A 27,888-nucleotide genomic window follows, 5' to 3' on the forward strand; every position below is an offset into this window, starting at 1 on the left:
AGAACAACCCTTCTGCTGTGAACAGAGTGTCCCTCTTTTGTCCCGGCTGCCTCGCTTGGCTGGAAACCTAAAATCTCTTCTCTGCCTCCCAACCTGAGGACGCCTCCCAACTTCTGAGGTATTAATTTTACATCGAGATGAGCTGTAATTTTTTTTTTTTTCCCCCTGCGTGGCTGCATGTGCCTGTAAACTCACAGGGTCACCGTGCCTGCAGAGATGAGGGAGGAAACAAAAGAAATCAGCAGCAGAGATCTCTGTCCCACCAACCGCCTCCCCTCCACCACCCCACTAACGCCAGAAGACATGAAACCCATTATCTTGATGGGATCAGGCAGCATCCATCTTAATACTGGATTGCATATGATGACAATAATGATTCTCAGAGCAACATGCCACCAGCTCGAGAGCTTCCTGGTGGCAGGTTTGGAGCAAATCCCGTGAGGATTTTTTATTTTTTATTTTTTTTAAAAAACCCCACTTACAAAAAAAGAGTCGGCTTGTATCTCAATCTGGTTTAATCTAACTGTGAATTATTTATCAAATGAGATCTATCTGCTGGAGCGTCTGTCCATCTATTTTTCATCGTCCGCAGGTCCCAATCCTGTCATTTCCTTAATCATAACTTCAATTATTACCCTGATCTAATGCACTAACTTTTAATAAATCATACCAGTTGAATCAGCCCCCCAATTGGTGTGTTATTTATTATTGGCTTGATGCAAGGGCCAGTTTTTTTTTAAGGGGGGGCCTGGTAGACTTTAACTCATGCAGGGAGTTGATGTCTTTATGGGAGGGACCAGACAGAGATACCATAGCGCCACATGCTGCCTGCAGAGGGGAAGTGAAGGTTGCATTTTTTTTTTTTTTTTTTTTTTTTTCCTCCCCCTGGTTTCTGATTCATCGCTCTGCAGCTGTGAGCCTTTTGTTGCAGCCACACAGTGAAAACAGCGAGCAACAACAACTGGGGCTTAATCTGTGATTTACTGCGAGTGATTCAGTCAGCTGTTCATTCAGACATTTAGTCTTACTCCTCGGATGGACGTCGTTCGGGTGGTTTTTAGTGTTATTTTACTTGCTGTTGAGTGTGAAACGGCGTAAAATAAATCAAATTAAAGACATAAAATAGCATTGTTGAAGTGCAAATTCAAGGACGTAGAAGAAGTGTCATTTTTTGAAGATTCATGCAGTAAAATAGATATTTTTTTCCAGTTTTTTGCATGTTTTTAAACCTCACCTTTTATTTAGCTCATGCATTAATTAAAAAAGTAATAATAAAATTACTGCTGCAAATAAAGTTAACTTGTCATCACATGCACACATTTTTAAAAATCTTGTTTATGCCATTTTTCAGCATTTCTATTTAATGAATTAGCAGCTCTGTGTGTGTGTGTGTGTGTGTGTGTGTGTGTGTGTGTGTGTGTGAGGAGGTGGAGAACTGAAACAACTGAACAAAATAACAATAAGAGATAATAATTCTAATGATAATTATATCCTGCACGGCCGCATACCGTACAGTCTCCTCTTCACTATCAGACAGATTATATTCATCAGTTTAATGTTGTTCTATCTGAGGCGGCTCATATTCAGTGGGTGGCCTCCTGCTCGCTCTCTGCCGTCCGCATCCACAGCAGGTACAGAGTGACCTCAGCAGGACGACGGATGAACTGCAGCCTGATGTCTTGTCAGTCAAACCACCGTCTGAGGAAACACTATATGATCATGAATGTGTGTTTTTTTTTGTTTGTTTGTTTGCTGCAGCGACACAGTCACAATAATAAGAGTTAAATTATAGAAATGTTCTGAATGGACGAGGTGGAGCAGCAGCAGCTGTACACCCAATGAGAGTCTGTTAAATCTGAACAAGTTTCTCTCTTTACTTTCAAGTGATACATCAATTTTAATCTCATTTCTCCGGGTTAGATTTACACAGCGATTAACGTCCGGCCAGTTTGATAAATTTCACTGCTGTTTATTGCCCCCCCGCACTCAGAAAGTTAAGATTCTCATATTCACAAAGTAATTTCCAAATTAATTCTCTCTTCAGCAGACAAGCGATAAATAAGAGACGTTACAAATGACTGCAGTGTTTTGTCGTCAGTCGTCTCGTATAGTTTGACTAAATAGCTGCAGAATGAAAGAGATTTGTTTTTTATGGTGGAGAACTGTGATGGTTTGATACTGAAGTGATTTGAGTCGAGGTGACACAGGATTTATGTGAAATTGGCTCATTTGTGAACTTAATGTACAAAGAAGTGAGAGGAGATCTGTGGTGCTACATGCTAACACACTTAGCTCACATTATGTTGAGTGACAGCGTTCTCTCAGCGTCAGGAAAATGAAATCTGGCAGCATTTAAAGCTAATTGATGATTCAAGTTTTGTGCATAAATTTGTTTATAACTACACAACTTAGAGTAACTACAGTCAGGGCCTGAAGCAGGATTTTAGGAGCAGTGAGGTTGTGAGTTTATTTTATTTATTGATTTAACTGTTCAGTTATATTTTCTGTAAAGTGTATCTGTCAGGAATATAACTCTAGTAGAGAAATAGTACATTTGATTTCATATTGATTGACTTTTTTATCAGATTTTGTGTGTTTTTGTTTGTTTGTTTTGCTTTGTTTTTATTTTATCCTACATTTTATTGAAGCTTTCAGTGTTGCTCTGTGAAGCACTTATTGTTTTGAAAAGTGCTATAAAAGTTAAGTTATTATTATTATTATTATTATTATTTTGTCTTTAAACCGTTTTACACAGTCCTGTCAGTAAGACTTTATGGTGTCAGATGAATAAGCCTAAAAAATACTGAACTGTGTGAAATTTTTGTGTAACTGCAGAATGTCCACATTCCTGTTCAGGTCTTTAAAAGCCCCACATTCCCAAAAACAGCACTCAGGACTATAAATCAGATCAGAGGGAACCAATCACACTTTCTCTGTCTAAACACCTCAACATGGCTGCAAACAGGTGATGTCACAGAAAATACTTTCAGATTTCTTACACTGACAGTTTTATTTTTCTCTGTGGAAAATATAAGCAATAATAATACATATTTTATTTAATCTTTATTGAATCAGTTCCTTTTGCTGATAAAGACCTTTAGATGCAGTATGAAAGCTCTAAAAAGCTAGTAAGTGGACCTTGAGTTGAGATTATTTTGTATTTTAAGCTTTATTAATTCATGTAGTCTCATTTAGACCAATAACATATATACACACATGCATCATGAAGTAATCCAAAGCAGTCATCACACACACACTAATTAAAACAACCATAAATATTATTATAAATATGAGTGTGTAGAACTTTAAAGTCCTTCAGAGTGTCTGACTTCAGTGTGTTTTGATGGTCATACTGGTAGGAAGGTTCATAGTTCATAGTTGGTGTAATGAACCTTTAAACCCATCCTGTGATCTGGTGTCATGGTTTAGATCACTCGACATTTCAACGAGCATAAACATGATGTCAGCCGCTGCTAATCAATATGCACAGAATGATCAAACCTGGAGGGAACAGAGACAAACTGTTGGATTTTTGGATTGATTTTTTGCTCTTTTTCTTGCATTTTTTTTTTTACTTGACATTTCCTTGTGTTGGGATTGTGAATATTTAAGGGCTGTTACTGGTCTTATTGTTTTTCATACCAGTTATTACCACCACCGACCTGTATGTGTGGTCTTGTGTCTAACAGGAAGCATACTGAGGAGGCTTCAGCCCATAAATCTGCATAAGTCACGGTGAGCAGACTTTGCGGTTTGTCCCATGAATCCATTTTGAAGTCGTAGCACCTGTGCATTTCATAGAAGAAGAGAGTGGAATAGCATGACTGTGTAAATGGCATCTACTGGTTTAAAGGCAGTGAACAAACATACAGAATATCTCCATAATCCAGAGTAGATAATATAGTGGATTGTACTTTTTATCTGTTTTGAAAGGAGAGTTAAGCTCTGTTTTAGTATAAGATTCCAATTTAGACGTTTAGTATTTGAGCGAGGTGTTTAACGGGAGTTTTGTAGAATAATCTTTAATTAAGGTTGTCACTCATGCTTTTCTGAGGGTCAAGAATCATCTTCTATAATCTTAAATTAAGTCTGAGTTATCAGTTTCACACTAGTGATTATTATAAGTGGCAGCAGCAGAAAACAAAAGCTTCATTTCCCATCTCTGTCCAAGCATTAGAAACAAATATGTGATATAAGTCTAGTGTTATAAGGTCATAATTTTACAGTTTTCCACCTCGTGTCAGAAACTTGCTGTTAAAGTCATTTAAAGCACTTTTGTCGAATATATTTGAGCTTCAGAATCGAGCCGCTTGTCGTTCCAACCTGAAGTTGTTTTAGGTGAGTTGTTAAAAGGTGAAGAGGTAGATGAGTACAAGTAACAATCATAAAAAGCTTTTTTTGGCTTTGAAAAATAAACAATTACATGATTTTTTCAATCTAAATCTTCTTTGGAGAACTCAAGAAAACCAATCTGTGTCCCATGTAACTCTGCAGAAAGAGGATAACTGCGCATATGCAGGTCTAATCTACAGTCAGTTTTATAATAAAGGGCTTATTTTGGCATTTTTCTGAAGAAAAAAAAATAAAAATAAAGTACCCTGCATACATACTCTTTGTGTCAAAAAGCTTAAACAGTTCGTCTGAGTGACGAGGACGGGGCTTACCATTTCTGATCCATTAAGGATTACCAGCAAGTTTCGTTCCAGCTGCAAAAAAGCGCAACACGTCGCAGCAGTTGTTGCTGTTGGAGGGTATTAATCTCATTCCCAGCAGCAGCTAAATGTCCTAAAACAACCACTCTGTCCTCCTCCTTAATCCTTCCACTGTTGTAAAAAAAATTGTTTTCGCTTTTCTTTGGAATCCCAGCAGGAATTACAAGACAGGGAACCAGATGTATCTTCTAAGACTAAAAAAAAAAAAAAAAAAAAAAAAAAAGTAAAAGGAAGCCCGGAGATTAAGACTAATGCCTTTCAATATTGTTATACAGATGAAACTTTCAAAAAAAAAAAAGAAAAAAAAGTACAAAGAGACTAAGCAACAATGCCATTTCATTCCCAGAAAGAGCTCAATGGCCCAGATGCTGCATGGATAGATTCAGAGACATTAGTGCTGGAACATTTGTTGATGCAACATTTCATTTTTACATTTTTCAGTTGGTGATTTACTGCCCTGCATATGGCCTCCGAGAAGAAAAACGCATCAAGTTTTGCACTAAATGTTTCCTTTTTTTTGTTGTATGATATTTCTTGCCTAATGATAGCAGCTCGGTTTATATTTTATTTATTTGTTTATCATGTGATTAATTATAGGGACAGTACAGATGAATCAACACGTGCATACAACACAACAAAAACAAAAACAACAGATAAACTATAAAGATAAATATATAAAGATATTCAGAAACAATAAGAATAATGTGTTTTTGTCTCGTTTTTCTCTAATTTAATAAACACCACAATCAAATAGTTGTGAAATATTATAAACAAATTATAGACCAACATGGTTAAACTTGACAACTGCTTAGAAATTAATTTTAAAGTTCCTCTAAACCGTCACCTGACAGAAAATTTAGTTTCTGAATATCTGTAAATCTAAGTTGAGTCACATTATCATCCAGCAAAATAAATCAGAGGATAAATAGAAACAGCACACAGCTGCTAAATCGTGCTTCCTTTTGTGCCTTTTATGTCACCTGTTTAAATACCTCAAACCACATATTTCACTGATTGAACCGACAGATCCAGTTTGTTCTGGTCTAGTTTTTGGTTTTGGGGGAAAAACAGACCATAAGAAGCTGGTTATAATTTGAAACCAGAGCCTCAAACAACAGAAAACAGGCCGTGAGATGTGTTGTGTGTTGGCGAGGCGACATTTGTTTAGGTTGTTTAACTTGTTGTAATGTTGATGCTTTTTTAGAAGTAAAGGTTACATAAAACTGTTGTTTAATCCAGTTTTAACCTGGTCTGGACTGTCTAGACCCAATCAGTGTTTACTGGGTCAGTATGGAAACAAATATTACATCAGTGTCATTGCTAAAACTCTCTTTTGGATATTGTTTCCTCAGGAGATGCCTGAGCTTTCTCAGGTTGGTTCTTTTCAGGAACATGTAACCAGTATTTCCACACACTCCCTCCCTCCCTCTGCGGCGGTCTGATTTCACCCCCAGCTCTGTGGGAAGAGCAAAGAGCTGTCCCCGGCACTTTGCGTCAAGGCCCGAAGCACGGTCAGCCACAGAGAGATGCAGATGTGATCGATGTGAAGAGAATGGGAGAGGAAGAGAAACTCTGTGTGACACGGATGGAGGGGGAGGAAGAGGGGGGAGGAAAAGGCGAGGCCACATCAGACGACTGCCGAGCTGCATCCAAGTGTCAGTGTCCCAAAATAGTGGCGAGCGACGACCAGACTGAAGACACCAAACAAACAACAGCTCTCAGATCAAGTAAACATCGGCTAACGCGCGAGACACGACAAACTGTGAAGCCTCCCTCTGTCTTCCGGTCTCGTTAATCAGAGCTGTGGAGAAAGCGATCGGAGGGGACACCCGTCCTATTAGAGGAGGCTGCAGCAGCAGCACCGCCGCCGCCGCCGCCGTCTCTCTCCCCTCCCTCTGACCGAGGTCCTCGCAAACACTTTGCCTTTCGAAAAAATGTTGACAAGCTCCCTCTGTGCGGTGCTGTGTGGACACAGAGGACAGAGTCTCGTCTCCAGCAGATGTCTTGTGGCGCCGACTATAAATAAAGCCAATGAGACCAGCCGGCCGCTGACGAGCACAAGCCGCCGCGAGGCCGTGTTAGCTTTGCAAAGGGCCTGTCTAGACTTGGCACGGCAGGCAGGCTAACATTTGGCAGGCCCTGCGTCGAAGCCTGTGATGCCTGTGAGCTTTGTGTTCAGGGAGAGGGAAAAAATAAAGATTCTAGCCCCCCAGATTTGAGGTTTTATCAAAGTTGTTTTCGATGTAAGGGGCAGGTGGGAGAGGAAACGGTGGGAGCTGAGGTGCATAAAGGAAGCAGCGCTCGGTAGAAAGGCGCCCGAGGAAACAAAAAAACATGGCTGCAGAGGAGAACATGTCATGCATTGTTAATTTCTCCTCTCTGCAGTAACATATAGTCAATTTAGCAAGCGTTTAACATCAGTGAGAAGAAGCATAACATCTAATGTATTTACCCTTCTGAATGTTCTGTTAAACGCGGTGTAACAGTCAAGAGAGAAGTGCACCAGTGTAGCCTTGTGTTTCATTGATGACCCTGACGATCCCAAAGGACATTTGTAGCCCGGAGGCCTGTCTGTCTCTATTTAAACCAGTCTAACAGCTCCTTGTTTGGAGAGGAGAGACTTTCACTTGCCAAGACAGTGTAGGAAGCCTCAATTAAGATGTAATGCGGTGTAATTTTATGGCACGTTTCATAGCAAGACGCATCTACAGTCAGAGAGAAAATATCCAGAGACGGCCGTAACACGGAACACTTCCGGCATCTCCGCGACAGCTGAACTATAATCATCACAAACGCGATATTTTGACACCAATAAAATGGCAGAAATCACCTCCTGCTTTTATAAGAAACATTCAGAGTATAAGTAGGAGCGCTTTAATTTCATGTTCCATTACACGCAGCCTAAGCACAAAATTACGTCGAGGCACGTTTCTCCACATTAAGTCTGACAGAAAAATGGAGGACGGAAATCAAAAATAAAGATTTAGTAAAAGAAAAAAAAAAAAAAGCCGATGACAGATTGTCAGAGTGAATCAGTGAATGAGGAGTCAGGAAAGAAGGTGGTGGGGCGGGTCAAGGGGAGTCGTCCTTATGAAAACCCTCCGTCGGAGTCCACGGTCTTCGGTGCATGTGAGAGGTCACGCTGTCACAAAAGTATCAGGGTCTGAAAACTGGACCTCCATAAAAAAAAAAAAACCTGAAGCTCTCATATCAGCCATTTCTGACATTTGTAAAAACAATCTTACTAAGGTAGAGAAGGTAGTGATTGTATGTGTTTTGGGGTTAAATTGGATGTTTTGTACAGTTTTTGTGTTTTAAATCTTAATAGTTAAACCTTAAATTACAAATAATCAACAAATAAATAATGTTAAAACCAATGTGAAACCACTATAAGCTGCACTTCCTTTAGTGGCCACTAGATGCTGCCTTAACGACAACTCAGACTATTATATTATACAATATATAATATAATTCACTCACACATATACATACCTCTCAACATCATGGGAAATATACATACTTGCTGTTTTTCCAAGAGTTACATGAGAAGGATCCAACCAACCACGTGTGTGTGTGTGTTAAGTGAAGCTAAAGCCAGTAGGAGATTAGTTTAGCTTAGCTTAGCATAAAGACTGCCAGCGCCTCTAAAGCTCATTAATGAACACGTTATATCTTGTTTGTTTAATCTGTACAGAAACGGGGCTGCCAACTTTCAACTTGAGCTTGGCGTCACATTTGTCGTGTGTGTCAGTTTTTGCTGTGGCAGCGAAATGATTTGCATTTGTATTGGAATAAAAGTGGAAAATAGGCGTAATATCACACTTCTGATTTATTTAAAAATGTATTTATAAATATTTGCATGAAATAAATACGACTGAGATTACACTGAGCAGCATGCATGGAAATAAATATATATATATATATATATAATAGATTTGTGTATATTTTGTGTATATTTCTCACTTTCCCCTGCTGCTGTTGCACTGTGCTGCTCTGTCTTGTCTGTCTGTGCGCTGTCAGTTTCCTCTTTTTGCGCTGCAACGTTATCAGTTATGAATTTGTTTGTTGTTTTTTTGTTGTTTTCTCCTGCTTCCTGTCTTTAGGCTATAGACTAATCACCATGTCTGTACATAGACATGACACTGGTATCAATCCTTTGGAAATAAGTGCATTTCCCAAAGTGTTGAGCTATTCCCTTAAATATAGAGTCAATAAATTGTTTTCCTGAGGACAACAAGTAAACAGGTTAGTCAAACTTATTTAGAAAAGAAGACGAAGGCAAACAGACAACAAATTATTACCAAAATGTCTCTTGTAAACATGCATCACAGTTTATAGACGGACTTCCTGCTTCAGTTTTGACCAAACATACATACTGCAGTTGTGCTCACGCCGTTTTCTTTGCAATGAGGGGTTTCGGGTCCACTACCTTTCAATTTTACCTCCAAATAAAGTGGTGAAGATAAACTGCTGGTTTATCGATGTTCCCAGATCTCAGCAATTACTTTGGAACTATGGTTATCATGATCCATGGCTTCAAAACATCCATGTAGAAACATTTTTATTACTTGTTTTTGTCCAAGTTTCCTCTTTGGCTTGTGCAAAACCCAACTGAAGTCAGTGTGTTCCCAAGTAGAAGAACAGTTAAGTGTTTTATAACCAAGGCTGGATTACCAAGTGGGCCCCAAAAGCCCCACAAACCCAGTCTACTCCGTATTATTTGAGTCAACATAATTTGATTAATCGTAATTTGTTAGAAATTTGCACCACTGAGGTACAATCTGAACTCTGACGGGTCCTCCATCCTCCATCTGGTGGTCCTGGTCTTGAAGAGGGACTCTATAAAAATCTAGTTTGAAGACTTTAATAGTTTTAGTTTATATTGAGCTCATTTGTTTTGTCTGACAAACAGTCAAAACCTAAATGATGTCGAGTTTACGATCCTGTAAAACTGAGAAAACTAGCAAATATTCACATCTTAGAAGCTGCTACATGTGAATTTTTAGCTTTCTTCCATTAAAAAGTGACTTATAGTGATTATTTTTCTGTCAATAGACTATTTGATTAATCAACTAATCATGTCAGAGTGCTGTCATGTATAGTTTGGGTCAATAGGGAGTCTCAGGAAGGATAATCCGGCCATGTTTATACGTAACTGATAATAGTGTGGGGAAAGAAAGAGAGAGAAGGAAAAGATAGTGTACATGTTCCTCTGTGTGTGTCACCTACTTTGTAAACGCTCTTTCCAATCAGATATAGCAAATGAGTGCAAATCACTGCCAACTGTAAACCCACTAAATCAATTAACATCTCCGAGCAGCGACTACAGCAGCAGGAGATTCTTGTTGTTTGCCCTTGCATGCACGAGTTACTATCTTAACTTGGCAGCTGACACTTTGCCAGAGTGGATGTGCTGAGAGGTGTATTAGAAGTGATAATGAAGAACACACTTCCACTTGAGAATGAGGCAATTAAAGTAAGGGTGTAAACAGCAGAGGGAGGACTGAGTGTGACTTCCCTCCTGAGGGAATCCTCCAACATCTCTCACACCTGAGAGGTCTGTGGAGAGAGAGAGAGAGAGAGAGAGAGAGAGAGCGCTCGCTCTGATGAGGATTCCTGATGACAGTTAGCGACAGGAGGATATAACACAGTCTCACAGTGCAGCGGGATGACAGCCAGGAGACTGAGAGCTGCACTGAATGGCCTATTTAACATGGGCCACACCTGCACACTTTAGTATGTATTTAAATTAATATTTTATCAATGATGTGACCTTTAAAGTAGCCTGCGTGGCTCAAAGATTAATGTACAAACTAGATCGATTAGTCAGTCAAAAGAACATTATTCAGCAGCCAGTTTGATAATCGATTAATCACTTAAGTCATTTTTCAAGCAAATATACCAAATACATTCAGATGGTCAATTAAATATCTTTTGGATTTTGACTGCTGGTGGGACAAAACAAGAAATCTGAAGATGTCTGAGCTCTGGACAACTGTGATGGACATTTTTCACAATGTTTTGACATTTTATAGACTAAATGAGTAATCACCTAATTGACAAAATTGTTGCCTTGTACAAACTCCATTAAGAGTAAGATAATCTGGGGGGGGGGGGAAATCAATAATACAGGACGACTATTACTTTATTTATAATAAACAATAATATTTGTTTCTTTACCACAAAGGCTACAATGGTGACAACAAGTAGCAAATTAAACGATGAATTAGAAGTTAAAAATATTTAGGTATAAAACATGCAAGAACTGTTTCAAGGCCTTCTGAAGGCCTGATTTAGCCATTAAACGTCTTTAGACAGTAGACAGAATTATGAGTAATGTAATTTCATAAGAATTAGAGTAGTAATGACCAATATACCAACACAGATTATAGAGTGCCACTGTTGCCAGTCCGACACATGTGGATGCAGGCAAATCTTGTATAGCTATGTAAATTAATATTACAGTTATTATTATTTGGGCATATTAATATTTTGCTTAATTTTTGCTGCTTTCAGTATAATCATGATGAGTTTCTTTTATTTTGTTCTTTCATGCAAAACAAATCATTTGAATACTTTTATACGAGCAAGATAATATCTAATTTGTTAGTGTTAATGACAACTTGAAATTTGAGCTTTTGAGAATGAATGTTAATATCTACATTTTGCCTTAGTAAACTTAATTTAAAGTTGTGTAGGATGGCAATGCAGATTTAATACCCTAATATCGTTTTGCTTAATTTACTGTACTTAATAGTGTGCAACTTTTGGTTGTTCGAATATTCAGTAAAATTCAATAAGAGAAAAAAATAGAGCGTGAAAGCTTCTACTCAATCTTGAAAAAAAAATCTCAAAATCCACTTACTGGCTTTTTTGGCAGCTTTTAACTGCGTCTTTACGGGCTATCTTCATGTTTTTTTACTCAGGCAGTGTTTGGGCGCGCTCGCTGGCCGGAGGGGTCCTTTGTTGATGACGTCGCTGGTGATTTGGAAGATGTTGTAGCCGAAACTTGACCAGCGCAGCGTTGTGTTTCAAGTTGATGTTAACTAATGTCTACAAATGCGTAGTAGCTACTATAAGCTCCAAAATGGCACAAACTGCTCATATACTAAATTAAAAGGTGAGTTTGTTGTTTATTTCATGGCTCTAAACAAAGCGGCTTATTAGCTAGCCTGTTAAATCACACTCCTGTCAGCTGTACGTAGCATGTAGTCACCAAACCGCTTATAAAAGTTCTGTTATCTTAAGGGTTATTTGGTTTATGGTCATGTTATTCATCTGATACAACCTAATTTAATACATCATGTGGTTAATTGGTGTTTGTGGACTTATTCGGCATTAAATAATTATCAAAGCAAGAGCGAAATATCAATAAAAGGACCACTTTTATAATTTGTGACAATGGTCGCCGTCGCCTTCTACAGTGTAGTTTCGCTGGATGGTTTAATTGAAGCTACTGTGGTAGGAAAGACATTTCTAGACAATTTAAATAGTAATAATAAATGCTCCTTGGTGTATCGGATGCTTTTATGGGTTAAAGTTTGGATCTTTGGGCTTTTTAAAAAGTCTTGAACAATGTTTTGGAGCGTGAATGTTTACTAGTACATAAGGCCGAAAATTGTCATATTAGTGGACGGAGTTTGGTGTTAGTTTTTCTTTGAGAGTGGAACAGATCAGAGATAAGCTGCAGATAGTTTCGTGACGTGAGATTACATGCAGGCTACTTCGGTGGCTGCGATTTTAAAGTAGACGAGTATTGTTAACTTTCTTTTTTTTCCAGTATATTTTTATTATTATTTTTCATTTCTATAAGCAATACAGTCCACACATTTCTTCACCCCCACCGCCTCAGGCCACAAACAAAACAAAACAAAACAACAAAAAACACCAACAAAAAGTAAAATTAGCACTTCCGCTATATACCATGAGCCAAAATAATGTCTTTACAAACAGTCCATTAAATATTATATATACAGTAACTTTATATATACAGTATGTACAGACTGGTGACAACTTAGAGGAAAAACTGGTCCAGGTCTGAATGCTTGACCCCTACAGTGAGGGGATCTGGTAGGTCTGTTATGCTGTGGGGGGCATTTTGCTGCCACGGTTTGGGTCCACTTGTCCCCTTAGAGGGAAGAGTCACTGCAAATCAATACAAAGGTTGTAAGTATGAAAATTATGTGAATCATATATCTGTGGGAGATTTTGGAGTGACGTGTTAGACAGCGCTCTCCACCACCATCATCAAAACACCAAATGAGGGAATATCTTTTTGAGGAATGGTGCTCATGCCTCCAGTAGAGTTCAGAGACTTGTAGAATCAATGCCAAGGCGCATAGAAGCTGTTCTGGCAGCACATTGTGGCCCAACACCTTACTGAGACATGTTATGGTAGTTTTTCCTTTAGTTTGTCACCCATCCATATATATAACAACATCCTCTCTTTCTGGAATTTTGCATTTCCAAATAAATGTTAGCTTTCTCCTCTAGTTTCTTAAACTTTCCCTTAATGTTGACTTTTTGCCTTGTTTGTCACTTAACCTCTTAATAAAGATGGTTGAAGTCAGCCTAAAATGAGTCACTGACATTCCTGTTCCATTGGACAGTGAGGAAAAACAATTACACAGTTACACAACTAGTTAGACTTGTGATGTAAGAAACTGTTTTAATTGCATCTGATTTGGATCTGACTTTGTCTCCTCAGCTTCAGGTCTAAAGACTAAAGCAGACTCCGCTGGCTCAGCCATGCCTCAGAAACTCCAGAAGAATGCCCAGACTGCACACTATATCGAGCTGGGAGGTTATCAGTACTGGCCTGTGCTGGTGCCCCGCGGCATCAGACTCTACACCTACGAACAGATCCCAGGGTTTCTGAGGGAGAACCCTTACATCACAGATGGATACAGAGCGTACCTGCCCTCCAGGCTCTGCATTAAAAGGTGAGAAGCGGAAATCAACAGGGTCTCGATACATAAGGTCAAAATACACTGTACTTACTGTGTTTGTTATTGTCAGTAGCTTATTATCCACAGTTATTTTGGGAACAAACACTTGATTATTTTACATGTGGCACTTTATTCATTCTGATTTTTGACTATACCAGTCCTCGGGGAAATCAGGGTGCATTGCAAAATACAGTTTACATAAAAATACATGGACACCTTGAAAAAAAACAGAGAAAAGTACATTTTAAACTTTGGAATTAAGTGAATCCAAATCATTTCTGCAACAGAAGAGGTGCTGTAGGTGTTTCTTACATCATCCACAGGACAGGAAAACAAACCTTTTACTTATTTATAATCCTTGGCTACAGTGACTTGTGGTTTTCTCTACTGTTAAAGTTGCTCTTCTTTAAAAACATTTCCTAAAAACAACAGCTTGATACCCACAAAAGTGCCTGTAAAGACAGGTTTCCCACTTGCCCACATAGTGACTGTTAGAAAACTGTGCAGTTAATTTAACAGTTGACAAAGTAAACGGTTTTTACTCATTTCGGTGATGTGGAGCAATAAGTTGATTCACAAGATTTAATGCTGTGAAGTAACAGACTTTATAGCAGCTAATTATATCAAATGTTCCTCAATTAGCCAGAGTCAAGAGAGGATGTTGGGTGCGGTTGAGATTATTCAGTCTGTAATAAAAAATGATGTTCTGTGAGGAGAACTGACGTATTTTTGATTGATTTAAACTTTGTTATCATCTCTGCAGCCTCTTCATTCTGTCCAATGAGACGGTGAATATCTGGAGCCACCTGCTGGGCTTCCTGCTCTTCTTCTGTCTCGGGGTGTACAACATGGCCTCCGTGCTGCCGGCCTTCGGCGCCTCCAGAGAAGACTACGTCATCTACTCCATCGCGCTCTTCTGCTTCCAGGTACAAGACTTTCCAGACTTTTCCAGTTTGATTCAGACATGATGGTTGTTAGAAATGTCTGATTAGGACGTCTCCTTACATCTTGACCAGATTACTTGGTTGATATTTCAATAATGCTCTGCTGTAGTTAAGATTAAAGTTGGAATCCACAATGTTTTTTAGTTTATATATTGTTAGTAAATCCCTCTGTATGTTGGACTATTATAAAACACATAATCACATAATCATTGAGGGCATGCCATCATTTTCAATGATGTTGAGAGTACAATTGAAACGGAATAAACACACAAAATCAATTGACAAACAAACATCAACAGAACACAGTTAAAAATACAAGAGCAGAGTATTAGTTTTAATGTGTGTTATAAAATGTTCCAAGTTTGTGTAGCACAAAACTAAAAGAAGTTTCCCCAAAATAATGTTTGCACACTGGACTTTGAGCGTTAGCCAATCACTTGCACAAGTCAAATCAATAGAAACCAACGTCTTACTGTTCAAGATGCCCACCTAACCTTTTCATACAAGATGCAATGACGAGTAGAATAACTGTCACTGGTAATAAATCTTAGGGTGGAGTGATCAACTGAATCAAGGGGTTTAAAAGTGGAGGAAGAGGCGTGTCTATAGATAACATCACCGTTAACCAAAACAGAGAAGAAGAAGACCTCAATTATCCGCTTCCTATTGAAAATTATCTCTGTTTCTGTACAAATATCCAGTTTTTTTGTCGTAGCTCGCTGACAAGTGTGAAATTTAACTTTTTGATCCAGCCAAATACCAAGATATGTATAGACCCCCTCAATACCGTGTCCATTCAGGGTGGTAATATCTTGCAATTTGTCAAAGGCTTGTTGTAGGATTCCAAGCAATACAGAGCTGTACCATCCGCACAAAGATAAGCATTGCAATTTGTTATAAAGGATGTAATGTTGTTAATATAAATTGTGAACAAGACAGGACCCAGTATTGAACCTTGTGGAACCCCTTTGCCAGCAGTAAAAATACAGAACGATCATTTCTCAAAATCGCACATTGCTGTCTATGAGACAATCAAAATCAATATCACAAAGCCTCTGTAAGAACCATAGACTGTATAAAAATATGGACATAGTTACCGTGACATCACCCGTTGGTTTCTGAAGAGCGGTTTTGAAGCTCAAAGTGAGCCGCTCCGGCCGTCGCCATCTTGGCAGTGCGTGACGCTGCCCTAACTCCCAGCCAATCAAAAATGGGCAAAGAGGCGGGCCCGAATGGCTGAAACAAGCCACCTAGCGGCTGGCGGACCTGTCACTCAAAGCAGCCATGTCCTTCATTATGCAGAACTTTACGGTTTAATAAAGTTTAAACGGATGAGTAATAAAAAAAATTCACCTCCTGTAGAGCTGTCATGAAAGAGGAAATTAGCTACAGAGACCAAAACCGTTTTTGTACCAGGCTGTAAACATGTTTATTTCTGCTGTAAAGTTTGGCATTTTAACATGGGGGTCTATGAGGATTGACTCGCTTTTGGAGCCTCAAGTGGCCATTCAAGGAACTGCAGTTTTTGGCACTTCCTCATGATCAACAGTGTCAAATGCTTTTGTTAAATCGACAAAGAGGGGAGCACTATATTTCCCTTTGTCAACAGCAAATGCAATATCATTTATAACCAAAGTAAAAGCAGTGACATTACTATGTTTAGCTCTGAAACCAGATTGGTGTGGACTTAACACAACATTTCTTGAGAGGAATGATTTGAGCTGATTATTAACTAATGACTCCAGGACTTTAGCAAGACAGGACAGTTGGCCGATAGTAATTAAGATAATTTTTATCACCACCCTTATGCAGTGGGACTACATGTGCAGATTTCCAGACCTGAAGGATAACTCCAGTAGAGATAGAGAGATTAAAGAGATATGTCATTTGTTCAGCAAAAAATGGGGCACAGAGCTTTAAAAAAAAAATGAGGGTCTAGTTTATCCTCTCCTGTTTCTTTCCTGCAATCGATAGCTTGAAGTGTCTCCTTGACAACAGAGAGAGTGAAGGCCTGTAGAGTGAACTGAGAGGTTTAAGGAGGGCGCATGAGCCAAAGGCTTATTATTAAGAGCAGATCCTTAGTACACCTTATCACACAAGATTCCCTGCAGCAGCAAAATGTGTGTTGAAAGCATGGAAAATCTCTGAAGTCTCATTTATTAAAGCTGTAATATGTAATTATTCCACTTTAAAATATCTAAAAACAACTAGACCTATGTTATATATGTTGTTGAGTTGTGTACTTACATTATCCCAAATGTTTCCAACAATTTTCAAACCCAGAGAAATCTGTAATTTAATCAAAGTAACAGATCGTTTCATTTGGTCGCCTGTCAATGGCGTCATACCTCCTCTACCAAAGAGTAAACATGCACAAGATGCAAACGGCGGCGCTGTGTTTGTCCGCTACAATGGCGTCTACCAAAGAGTAACTTACACACATACAAGTGTGTAAGTGTGTTTGTTGTGGTTGTTCCACACAAACTGTTATAAATTGACTTTTCAGTTTTAAGCCATATTTTCATGATAAATTTAGGTTGTTTTTAACTATATCTTTTAGCCAGAAGAAGGATTTTAGTCATTGGACATCTGGATATTAAGTTATCAGAGAAATAAACTGGACAAACGTTAGCAGCAGCTCGGCTAACAGCCCCTCCAGGAAGTCCGGTGGTCACCAAACATCATCGGAGAATTATTGATTTTTTTTTTTTTTTTTAGGTGAAACAGCTTTAATTAGTATTTTAACGATTTTAATCTGCGTGTATGTTTGTTTTTGGAGAGGAGGAGACCTCTGCGGATAATTGGGCTCCCGGGAAAACCGGCCGAATGTCTGACTCTAAAGTTATAAGAGAAATAAACCGAACAAGTGTTAGCAGCAGCTCGGCTAACAGCCCGTATTGGACGTAATTCTATATAATAATTGATCATTTATTTCTGAGTTGGGCTGCTTTGTCTCTTGCCTTGAACATCATTGACAATTCTTTGGAGAACCCGGGTCTTTATCTGTCTTTAACCTCAAGCTTTTTAAAAGGTGCATGTTTATAAATGATAGGGAGTAATGAATTTGTGAAATATTCCAATGCCAGTTCAACATCTGGTATTTCAGAGGTGTGATGTATATTACTGTCAGCAAGGTCACTGAGAAAAGCCCGTTTGTTAAAAGTTTTTAAATTTATTTTGATAACAATCCTAGAGCTCGATCTTTCCAGTCTAGCACTTCTAATGCAGGCTAGAGGACGGTGGTCACTAAGGTCAAGCGCAGTAACTCTAGAAGCAGTAATATTATAATATCCTATTGGACAGAATCAAATCAATCATTGTTGATTTTGAAGGGTCTTTCAAATTAGGTCCGGTCGGCTCATCAATCAACTGTGACAGATTGAGATTTTCATACATCTCTTTTAGACTATTTGCCAACCAGTTTTGGTCCGTCTATTCCGTACAAGTTATGTGAGGAAACCTCAGAATTATGCCAGTTTTCTGTCAGAACCAGGATATTTGGGTCAGTTTGTGATACAAGAATTTTCAGGCGATCTAATTTAAATTGATTACACAGACTTCTGATATTTAAATGCATCGACCCCAGCCCCAGGCCGTTTCTGGATTTGAAAGCATGTGGGTTAAATAAGATTTTCCAAGAGTCACAGGAGGGCACATGGCACCCTAGAGCTTATTTGGAGTTTGGGTTTTATGATTATTACATTTTCAGGGTTATAACAACATCGGACATTTGTACTTAAGTATACATCACCAGGCTTAAAATGATCAAATTCACTGACATAATAAAAATTCTTGGGAGATGAACAACTAAAATCTATTGAGGCATCAAGGTGTCTCTCTGTTAAGGCTGCTGACACAATCCATACCTGTAGGGGGCGTCAGAGTTTGAGGAATCTGTGGGCAGAGGAGGGAAGCGACCACAGCAGCACAGGTGTTTTCAATCATCAGTCCGAGACACTGCGGAGAATGTTTCCAGTTAACATCCTTGAACCTAGGCGGATCAGGTGTAATCCATCTTTTCCTAAAATATGAGGAACCTTCCCAAAAAGAGATTAAAATTGTCAGTGTAAAAAGAGTCCGTGTGTGTGTGTGTGTGTGTGTGTAGAGCAGTGTGAGTGGAGCCATGTGTGCAAGCTGACAAGTCTAGAGAACCAGCCAATCCCACGATCCAAAGTAGGAATTGGACCGGAGATAAAGAAACTTTTTCCCCCCCTGGTGGCCTTTCAGCAAGTTAAAAAGAAGGCTAAAATCATGTTTCAGCAGTTCAGACTGCTGGCGATTGATGTCGTTTTGTACCGACGTGTATCACAAGCTTTGTTGCTGTGGGATATATTTTTATTTATTTTTTTTACAAAAGGCTGGGAATTCTTTCAGCCAAATCTTTCACAGTAGCTCCAGGAAAGTTGGCTGTACAAGACTTGACAACCAGAGTCTTCAAATCCGTGTTGGGAAAAAATATTTTTTAAAAGAAACCCTCTTACAGTTTGTTCAATCAGCGATATATTTACATGTCGTGTTGCTGTGTGTATGCTACATATACCATCATTGTGTATTTGACTGTCCTCAGCTGTGTATGCTGTGCTCGGTGGGTTACCACCTGTTCTGCTGCCACCGCTCGGAGAAGACCAGCCGCCGCTGGATGGCGCTGGACTACGCGGGCATTTCCATCGGCATCCTGGGCTGCTACGTCCCCGGAGTCTTCTACACCTTCTACTGCAATAATGTATGTTCATCTTCAGCTTGCAGAAGCTCACCTCTCTGATATCAAATCTGTTATTGATTTAGTTTCCTTTATATTGCATTTACAGATCATATTGGCTGGTAAATATGAGAATTCATCAGCTGTTTTAGCCTCTTGCTAAGCTTGCAGATCTTAAAAAGCACCTGATGTATGATTAGGAAATGTATCATTTTCCTAATAATGTGTGTTATTGATTTAATAGAAATGTCAGATTTCTCTTGAGTCGGACATTTGACCGGCCTGCTGGTGAGATTAGTCACTTGTTGTGTCATCTGACCCCTTATGTCTCCCTCTAGAGCCGCATCCAGAGCGTTATTTTAAATCCTTACACAATGCTAAATGTGAACGAGCTACCCTCCAATCCTCCTGTGATTCAATTACACTAGGCTCTGTAAATTGTAAACGGCTGACTGTTTTTTCCCTTGCGGAGTCTCGTTGAAAGCAGCTTAATAATGTTAAGCTCTGTTTCCTATATATTCCCCCCTGAACCCACCACTGTATTCTCTATATGCCTCACTTCTGAGCTGATATTTTCTCTTCCCAACACTTCCACGATCTCCAGAACATTTGTCAGGATGCTGCAACTTCATTTAAACACACACTTTACAAAAGACAACCACAACGGTGCTCACACATAGTACAACTGATAGATTATTAGGAGAAAATAAGACCGTGGAATAAGAAAGAATGTAAAAAACGCTGAACATTTTCTGCTTCCTGCTTCTCAAATGTAGGAATTTGCTGCTTTTCCTTGTTTTTATATCATTATAAACTGAATATCTCTGTCTATTTGACTGTTTCTCGCACTCTTGGACATTATTTTAGTCACAGACTAAAAGTTCAGTTAATCAAAAAACTAATAAACAGATTAATTAGTATTGAAAATAACTGTTTCAGCTCAACCTGACAGTAGAATTAATGAGGGATTTAAATGAAAATGATTATTATTTATGACACTTTTACCTGAGACTACACAACCATGAAGGTTCAGAGAAACATCTTCATCTTTTGCTGCTCTTATCATTATTGTTCAGGGAATTGAAACTTATTTTGCGACTACACTCTTTGCGGCTACGTTAAACACATTTTACAGAATGTAAAATATGTTTATGTGTGAAGCTTCACTTTATTAACCGTCTATCCACATCTACACCTCCTCCCCGGAGACTTCTGATCGCATCGTCCTCAGCCTTTGAGAAGCAGTAATTGAATAAAGCTGAAGTGGAGCCCACAGTCTGGCTCTGCTGATTGACTCATTGTTCCTGGTGAATAAGCAACACGACACCTTCGCCGCGCTCGCCGTTTGGAAAATAGCCTCTGATGACACAAGCCAGTTTCAGTTCCTTATTCCAGCCGCCCACCACCATGTTTTTTTTTTTTCTCTCTCTCTCTCCTGGTTGCTTCTCCTCTCTATCCTTTTTTTTTTTTTTTTTCTCTTACTCCTGAAGTGTTTGGCTGTGCTCCTTACTGTTCGCTTTCCCCCGCATATTGGAAGCGCCGGGGTTATTTTGCCCCCAGAACGCAGCTGAAATCTGCTCCAGCTCAAACCAGATGGCTGCGTTCACGGAGCGGTCCGTCACTCCTGTTCCCCACCATATGACGTTCGCAAGTCTGGGAGCCGTCTCAGCGTCCCCCTCCCCACCACCACCCCTCTCCCTCCCTCCCCACCCCCCCCCCCGTCCTTGCCAAGACTGGGGCTCTCCGCTTCTGGGTGGCTCCACTCCTGTGGCAAGCCAAGTCCCTAAAGAAAAAAAAAAACTGACTTTTTATATTTAGCCAGTCAAACTCTTCTCTTCATCGGGAGTGTTTTTAGAAGATGCAGATCTGGAGAGAGAGAGAGAGAGAGAGAGAACACGGTGTCTGTCTGTCATGAAAAACGGGAGGAGAGCTTAAAAAATTTTTTTTGGCTGAAACCGAGCCGGGGGCCTTGTTCCTGGTGCAAATTTATTCACTGTGAAATTCAGCAGGACTCGTCACACGAGGACGTGTGACTGGACGGAGGCCTACATCCACACAAAACGGACAGAAGGGACTGAGACGAGGCTGGTCCAGGCTGTGCACACAGTTACTTATAGAAGTTTAGATATTAAGAACAGATCTGAGGCTTTAGTGTACGTTTGGTTTATGATAAAAAAAAAAACAAAGTGAAAACAGTGGGAGGCCTGTTTTTATCAGATGCACAGATCTTCATTTGTTATATCGTCATATGCCTTTTGCAAATATAATAAAGCCGTACATGCCAGTTTTTTAAAAAAGGAAGAGAAAGAAGAAGAAAATGACCAAAAACTCATCACAGAAAGCAGCAACAATCATTTACATTCTTGGTTAAATTGTCGCTTAATTCTTTCAATCAGTCAAATATCAGAAACACAATTTCCTAGAAGCCAATCTGATGTCTTCAAATGACTTGTTTAGTCTGACAAACAGACCGAAACCCAAAGATTTCTTTTTCAATCACACAAAACAAAACATAAAAAGGAGCAAATCCACAAATTCATGAAGCTGGAACCAAAGAACGTTTGGCTTGTTTCTTGATAAATTCTGTTAACTTTTGATCGACCGACCTTTTGAAAACAGCTGAAATCTAGATCACCATCAGAGGAAAATTATACAAAAAAATGACAAGTATTTAAAAACACAAGGGGATTTCCTTGAGAGGTCAAACTACTCAGGAATTGTCTAAATTTAAAGCCCTTTAAGCAGCTGTTAGTCTGATCTTTAATAACAGTTTCTGCTGTGTATGTACACTTACAGATTAGCTTATCAGTGACATTTTTCTTCCTCTGCAGCCCGTCTCTAAGTTTAAATCATTCAATAACTCACCTGTAAATGCACTGGTCTGATACCTCGATGTGTTTGTGTGTCTTTTTACATTTATGTTAGTTTTTGTTTTGTTTTTTTCTTGTTGAAACTGATCCTCAGATGTGTGTGTTTGTAACTGTGCAGGTGGTTGTGATTGACCTTCCCCTTCTGTGTCTCTGTGTCCCTGCAGTACTGGCGGCAGGTGTACCTGGTGACGGTCCTGGCCATGATCCTGGCCGTCTTCTTCGCTCAGATCCACCCTCATTACCTCAGCAAGCAGTGGAAGCAGCTGCGCTCGCTCATCTTCTGCTCGGTTGCCGGATACGGCCTCATCCCCACCGTCCACTGGATCTGCATCACCGGAGGCTTCTCCTCCGAGCTCGTCCAGGTGACCATACACGGCGTTGTCATGATAACCGTAGCGTTCACTGCTTTTTGATCTCTTATTAAAATAAATATTTCTCCCCTTTTCAGGCTTTCGTGCCTCGGGTCCTGGGGATGTACTTAATCGCCGCGTTAGCTCTCATTTTCTACGTTTCAAAAGTCCCTGAACGTTACTTCCCAGGTGAGACTAGTTTTTGATTTCAGTCTCTTCACGGGTAGTTTTGGATCATTTAGGAGACGATAACATCTGTTCACAATCACTACCAGCTTATTGTTCAGCAGAAATCATTCATATAATAATATTTAAAAGTCTCAAAGGCTAAAGTTTCTATTTTGGAGGCTCTCAAAACAGTTTGGAGCTTGATAAACAATGTTAAAGATTTAGTTTCATGTGATTCAAAGTGTAAATTTTCAGCATTAGGTGTCTCCTCCTTTTGTCACATTTGAAGCATTTTTAGAGCTGGAAAGTGTGTGTGTGTGTGTGTTTTATGGGTTTTTTCCAGGTCTTTAAAATCTTTAAGTTGCACAAAATATCCAGACAATTACCTGAAATACAGCCTAATGTCTGAACATCAGTTACAACATTTTTATTCTGTAATATTCGGGGTTTTGTAAAAGATAAATGTTAGAGTTTTATTTCCTCCTCTGTGGCTGCAGGTCAGCTGAACTACCTGGGCTCCAGTCACCAGGTGTGGCACATGCTGCTGGTGCTGATGTTTTACTGGTGGCACCAGTCGTCAGGCTTCATCATGGCGTACAGACACAGCCAGCCGTGTCCCGACAGCCCCCAACACGCGTAGGACGCCGCTCAGCACGCTGGGAGACTCTGTTATAATGTAAGCAGCTGTTCCACTCATCATCATACACATGTTTACAGCTGTTATATTCATAGATATTTGATATTTCTCCTTTTGGTTTTACTGATTTTCAGATATTGTGGGACATATTCTGTCTTAAATGCTACGTTTACTCCCAGTAGAGAGGAGCAGCGGTTTAAAGCTGAACTTCTGTCAACTCAAGCTATTTTCTGTTAAATTTTCTAGGGCTGTAGTCAACCAAAGAAAATCTTGGCCGACTAAAATCGTACATAATCTTCAACTAATCGATTAGTCGCGCGGGAGGGGTTTAACGGGACAGAGTGCACAGTAAACTCGGCAGCTACACATTTCTCTGTTCTGTGTCTTCAGGTTATGCTAGCCTATTGTTGCTAACTTTGGAGCTAACCCCCTTCACTTTTCCAGCATTTGGGGAAACAACAGACGTGACTTTTTAGCATTTATTAACCGACACACTGTAGTCTGTACTATACTGACAACTTACTACTAACTTTTTCCTCTGTCCCGCTCGCATCCACCGTCACTTCTCTGCTGCTCTTTCCCGCTCGCTACGCAAACATACTCCGTAACGGAGCCACGCGACCAGTGGTTTCCCAGGCAACGACAGACGTTGACTCACGTACCGGAACAGCGCTGCACAGAGACTCCCAAACGCTGTCGATTTCTGAATTAATGGATATTAATTCGGATATCAAATATTAAAAAAACATTTTTTGGCCTGGCGGGGGTTCTCGTTGTGTCATTATGGAGAAACACAGATTCAGTAAACGTTGAGTACAGTTAGACCAGCAGTCTCCATCAGGTTGGGCAAGTTCAAAGTTGTGAAAACAACGGGGGTGTTTTGAATACACCCCTGTTGTATGGTACTGGTAATTTGTGAGTCTGTCCCTCCCGCTGCAAGAAATAATGGATTAATCCTGGAAAGCCGTTATTGTAGCACTTCTCTCCTTATGAAAATAACACGGAGATTATTCGACCAATGAGAATTTAGTCGGACGAGAGCATATCGACCACAGCCTAAAATTTTCCAGAAATGTGATTGGTTGACAGGAAGTTTAGTCAGTATAAACTACAGAGAAGCTAAATAATCTTTGACAGATTTTAAAGAGGAAAATGTGAAAATGAGTAGAAGTACGGTGACACTTCCTGTCTCATTTAAGCTCCTGTGATGTTTCTAAATGTGTATTAATACTAATATTCATTCACTGAACTGAAACGAGGCCTCCAGTTGTTTTCTTGGCAGTTTGGATTTGAATGAGACGCATTCAGACATCTCATCAGTAGCTGTAAAGACGCAACGTGTAACTAAATGACACTGAACCTTGGATCGGAGGCTGTGATTACATAACAATCAGTGATGACTTTATTGATCAGCTTTCATGTGAACTACTAGACCCTGTCATTATCATCAAAGACGGTTTTCAAGGAAATTTAAGTGACTATCTTGTGTCTTTAGAGTTGCATTAATCAGTATTTTTATATTAACAATAGATTAAATTACTACATGTGTCATAACCAAAAAGCTGACAAACTTAGCAACAAGCTAATGAAGAAAGTGCAACATCTAGCAGCTAAAGAGCCTGATATTTTGTCTCTGAAGTTGGTGGAGACAAAACCGGAGCTAAAAAGAAGAGTGAATATTGGACTTGTATTTGTCAGGTGGATGGAAACACGGCGGAGGTGATGAGACGATCATGTGTCGATGTTCTGCTGCCCTCAAGTGACCAAATTAATTAATAAACAAAGTCTGTATCACAGTGTTTGTGGAGTTTTTCACATTCAGAAACCAGTAGCAGCTGATGGATGTTATCATCATTTTAACTATTGATTAATTTGTTGTGTTTTTCTCTGTTGTGCAGCATATCCCAGCATGCACAGGTGGAGGACGGGGGAGACAGCGGTCCATCACGGGACGACCACAGACACATTCTCACCTGCGAACCTCTTCGGTCCACCTGACCTGAAACTCTCCGTGATGTGGGAGGAAACCAGACAAACTAACACATCAGGATGGGAATCAAACCTGCAACCTCCAGGATGTGATGCGACAGTGTCCAGTGTATATTTGAGATAAAACAGGACCTCTGAGTGAGTGCAGGTAAACCATCACAGGAGGGTGAAACACATTTTAAATGATCGTCACCGACAAAACACTGAAACACGGCAGTCAAACGACAAAAATCTCCAGTATTTGAGGCAACTGAGTCCAAAATAACTTAAAATCTTTAAAAACAGACATGATCAGGGTCGGCAAGTTAAGTCATGTAGCATTTTTCTTTTTTAGAAGAGATCCCACATATTTCTGTAAGTGCCTGTTCATGTAGCTCTTGTTCAATTATGTAAACTTTCCAACTCTTATCACTTATTATTTTAAAATGTTTGTTTTTTTTTTTTAATCTGAGAGGAATTCTCCAAAATAATCTTATTTTGAATTCACAGTTTATGATAATTAAAATGATGTTTTTAAAAAACAATTACCCTTTAGGCTGGAATTAAATTAAATGTCCTTTTAAAAAAGGGAAAATTAAACGTTTTAGGTGTTAAATTTCACAATTTCTGCACTGTTACATTAAAAGTTTGGGTGGATGTTAGTAAGTCAATCAGTTTGATGCGATCTGAGTCATTTCTAATAGATTTCTTTTTATTTCTTAATTAATTTGTAGCTGCCTTGTTGGTAAAACTGTGAGTCTCTTCTTAATGAAGACAGCAGCTTTCAACATGCTTAGATAGAAAAACAACCAAAGACTCAGAGCCGCTGCTGCTGAACGAAGCGCTTCAGTTTTTATCTTCATCAGTTTGTTGTTTTTGTCCTTCTGTGAATTGATGTTTGTGACTGTCGAGCGAGACGAACAGATGGGTTTTTAAATGTTAAATGTTCTACTTACTTCAAAACACAGGTACTACAAAGACTCATGAACTGTAAATGTGAGAGAAACCTGATGCTCCAGATGTTAAATGTTCTCTCTCGCACACCAGTCTGCACCGCCTCTCACAAACTGACTATAATATCAGAGCTGAGTCTCAGCGTTCACTACTGCGATGTTTAAGCAGCAGTTTATTAAAGACAAACTGTGCTGAATCCCTGATGACCTGCCACATGAAACTACAGTATTATTTAAAGCTCACATCTTTAATTTTATTTTTATTTTCTAGCCCCCACAAGTGAATATAGAGGTCTGCATCTGGGTGTTATGGAGCAGCTCGGCCTCTAGAGGCTGCTAGTGAGACTTTTAGACCTTTTTTTTTAAAACTGTGTCCCAATTCCATATTTTAAACCAACGCTGACGTCTACACCGTGTACTCACGTCGACAGCAGCTAATAGAGAAAGTACGTTTGTTTCTTGTATACTAATAGATATTTATAGGCAACTGAAAAGTGTTTTTCTACATAAATTTTGATTATAAACCAACAGAAAACTGTACAAAGCAAGTAGAGATTAATGTCAGTGTTTGGAAAAAAAAGCTCCTGCCTATTAAATAGAGTGCTTATTTTATTTATTACGTACAATTTTTGTATTGTTTTTGTCTCTAGAGATGTAGCGTCACCATCCACAATGTTCTAACAGCTTCTTTATTTCAGCTTTAAAGGACAATAAAACCCGTCATCACTGTGCTCATATTTGAGGCATTTTTACAGTAAAATATGTCGTTTTTTAAAAGCACAAATATGCTCTGAAAACAGTTAAAATTAGTTTGAAATTGGGACACAGTTTGGTTTTTAAAAATTCAGGCACTGATTTAAGTTGTTTTTTGTTTTAAATCGACATGTATTGCAGTTTATATTTTAACTGCAACTTTTCTCTCCTGTTATCTGCTGTAGATTCTGATGATTTTAGTGGTTTTTACTCTCATCGTCACCATAGCTACAACTGTTGTTAGATTTTGTTTTTTTTTTTCTGCCTGAACTGACGAGAGAATCCTCCGCTGTAGGTAAAACACTCACAGTACTTTTTTTTTCTCAAGCTCATTTAGGGTGATGTGCAATGTTAAAAGTCGTTCATTCGTTGTTTATTTGTATTTTAATGCCTTCGTTCCAAAATGAAACACATCCATCTTCAAACTGCTCAAAATTTCAGTAATATAAACATTTTCGCAAATATTACAGTACTTTCATGAGTCTTAATTTACAGTAAATGTTAATTGTAATCACTTAATTACAGTTAAATGGTGTTTAATTTTGGAATGAATGTCATTTGTTTTCTGTGGTATTTAATGTTTTTAAGTTTTTAGACCGAGACGAATGTTCTTTGGTGTTAAGATTTCAATATGTCTACGTCTCATTATTTAAATTATTCACTTGCAGACTTGCTCTGTACAGTTTGTAACAGTTTCTCTAAAAAAAAAAACAACATATTTTTTGTCTTTCTTCCGATAAGCTTTCTGTGTCGATTTGGCCTTAAGACTCATTTTGTAGCAGCAGAAAATTTTTGTATCCTGACTTTTCATACCTGAGCAATCAAAAACTGCTGAACTTGACGCTAAAATAAAAAAAAATTAACCTTGTACTGTTAAAAGTGTTTG

At 39.0% G+C, this 27,888-nt stretch overlaps 1 protein-coding gene across 4 annotated transcripts; it reads left to right on the forward strand.

Moving 5' to 3' along the window:
* Positions 1 to 27,870, forward strand: paqr3a (progestin and adipoQ receptor family member IIIa). Of its 4 annotated transcripts, none has more exons than XM_044332351.1 (9): positions 1 to 118; positions 3,690 to 3,735; positions 13,420 to 13,654; positions 14,424 to 14,586; positions 19,172 to 19,327; positions 22,338 to 22,535; positions 22,622 to 22,712; positions 23,189 to 23,367; positions 25,227 to 27,870. In XM_044332351.1, the coding sequence occupies exons 3-8, from the start codon at positions 13,461 to 13,463 to the stop codon at positions 23,329 to 23,331; spliced, it is 945 nt and encodes a 314-aa protein (XP_044188286.1). In that variant the 5' UTR covers positions 1 to 118; positions 3,690 to 3,735; positions 13,420 to 13,460; the 3' UTR covers positions 23,332 to 23,367; positions 25,227 to 27,870. The 4 variants fall into 4 exon arrangements, 3 of the variants coding, with proteins under 3 accessions (XP_044188286.1, XP_044188294.1, XP_044188274.1); XR_006398643.1 differs by lacking the exons at positions 1 to 118; positions 3,690 to 3,735 and adding an exon at positions 11,648 to 11,832 and having other exon boundaries at positions 25,227 to 25,465; positions 26,265 to 27,870; XM_044332359.1 differs by lacking the exon at positions 3,690 to 3,735.
* The last annotated feature ends 18 nt before the right edge of the window (positions 27,871 to 27,888 follow it).

This window comes from Thunnus albacares, chromosome 2, assembly GCF_914725855.1.
Source record: "Thunnus albacares chromosome 2, fThuAlb1.1, whole genome shotgun sequence".
In the NCBI taxonomy this organism is placed as follows: Eukaryota; Metazoa; Chordata; class Actinopteri; order Scombriformes; family Scombridae; genus Thunnus; species Thunnus albacares.

What these genes read in the sequence shown, in the direction of transcription:
- paqr3a (XM_044332339.1), top strand. Translation starts at nt 11,772, where the DNA reads ATGCGTAGTAGCTACTATAAGCTCCAAAATGGCACAAACTGCTCATAT. An exon ending in CTCATATACTAAATTAAAAG is followed by an intron (nt 11,833 to 13,419) that starts GTGAGTTTGTTG and finishes TTGTCTCCTCAG; the next exon opens with CTTCAGGTCTAAAGACTAAA. An exon ending in TCGCGCTCTTCTGCTTCCAG is followed by an intron (nt 14,587 to 19,171) that starts GTACAAGACTTT and finishes GACTGTCCTCAG; the next exon opens with CTGTGTATGCTGTGCTCGGT.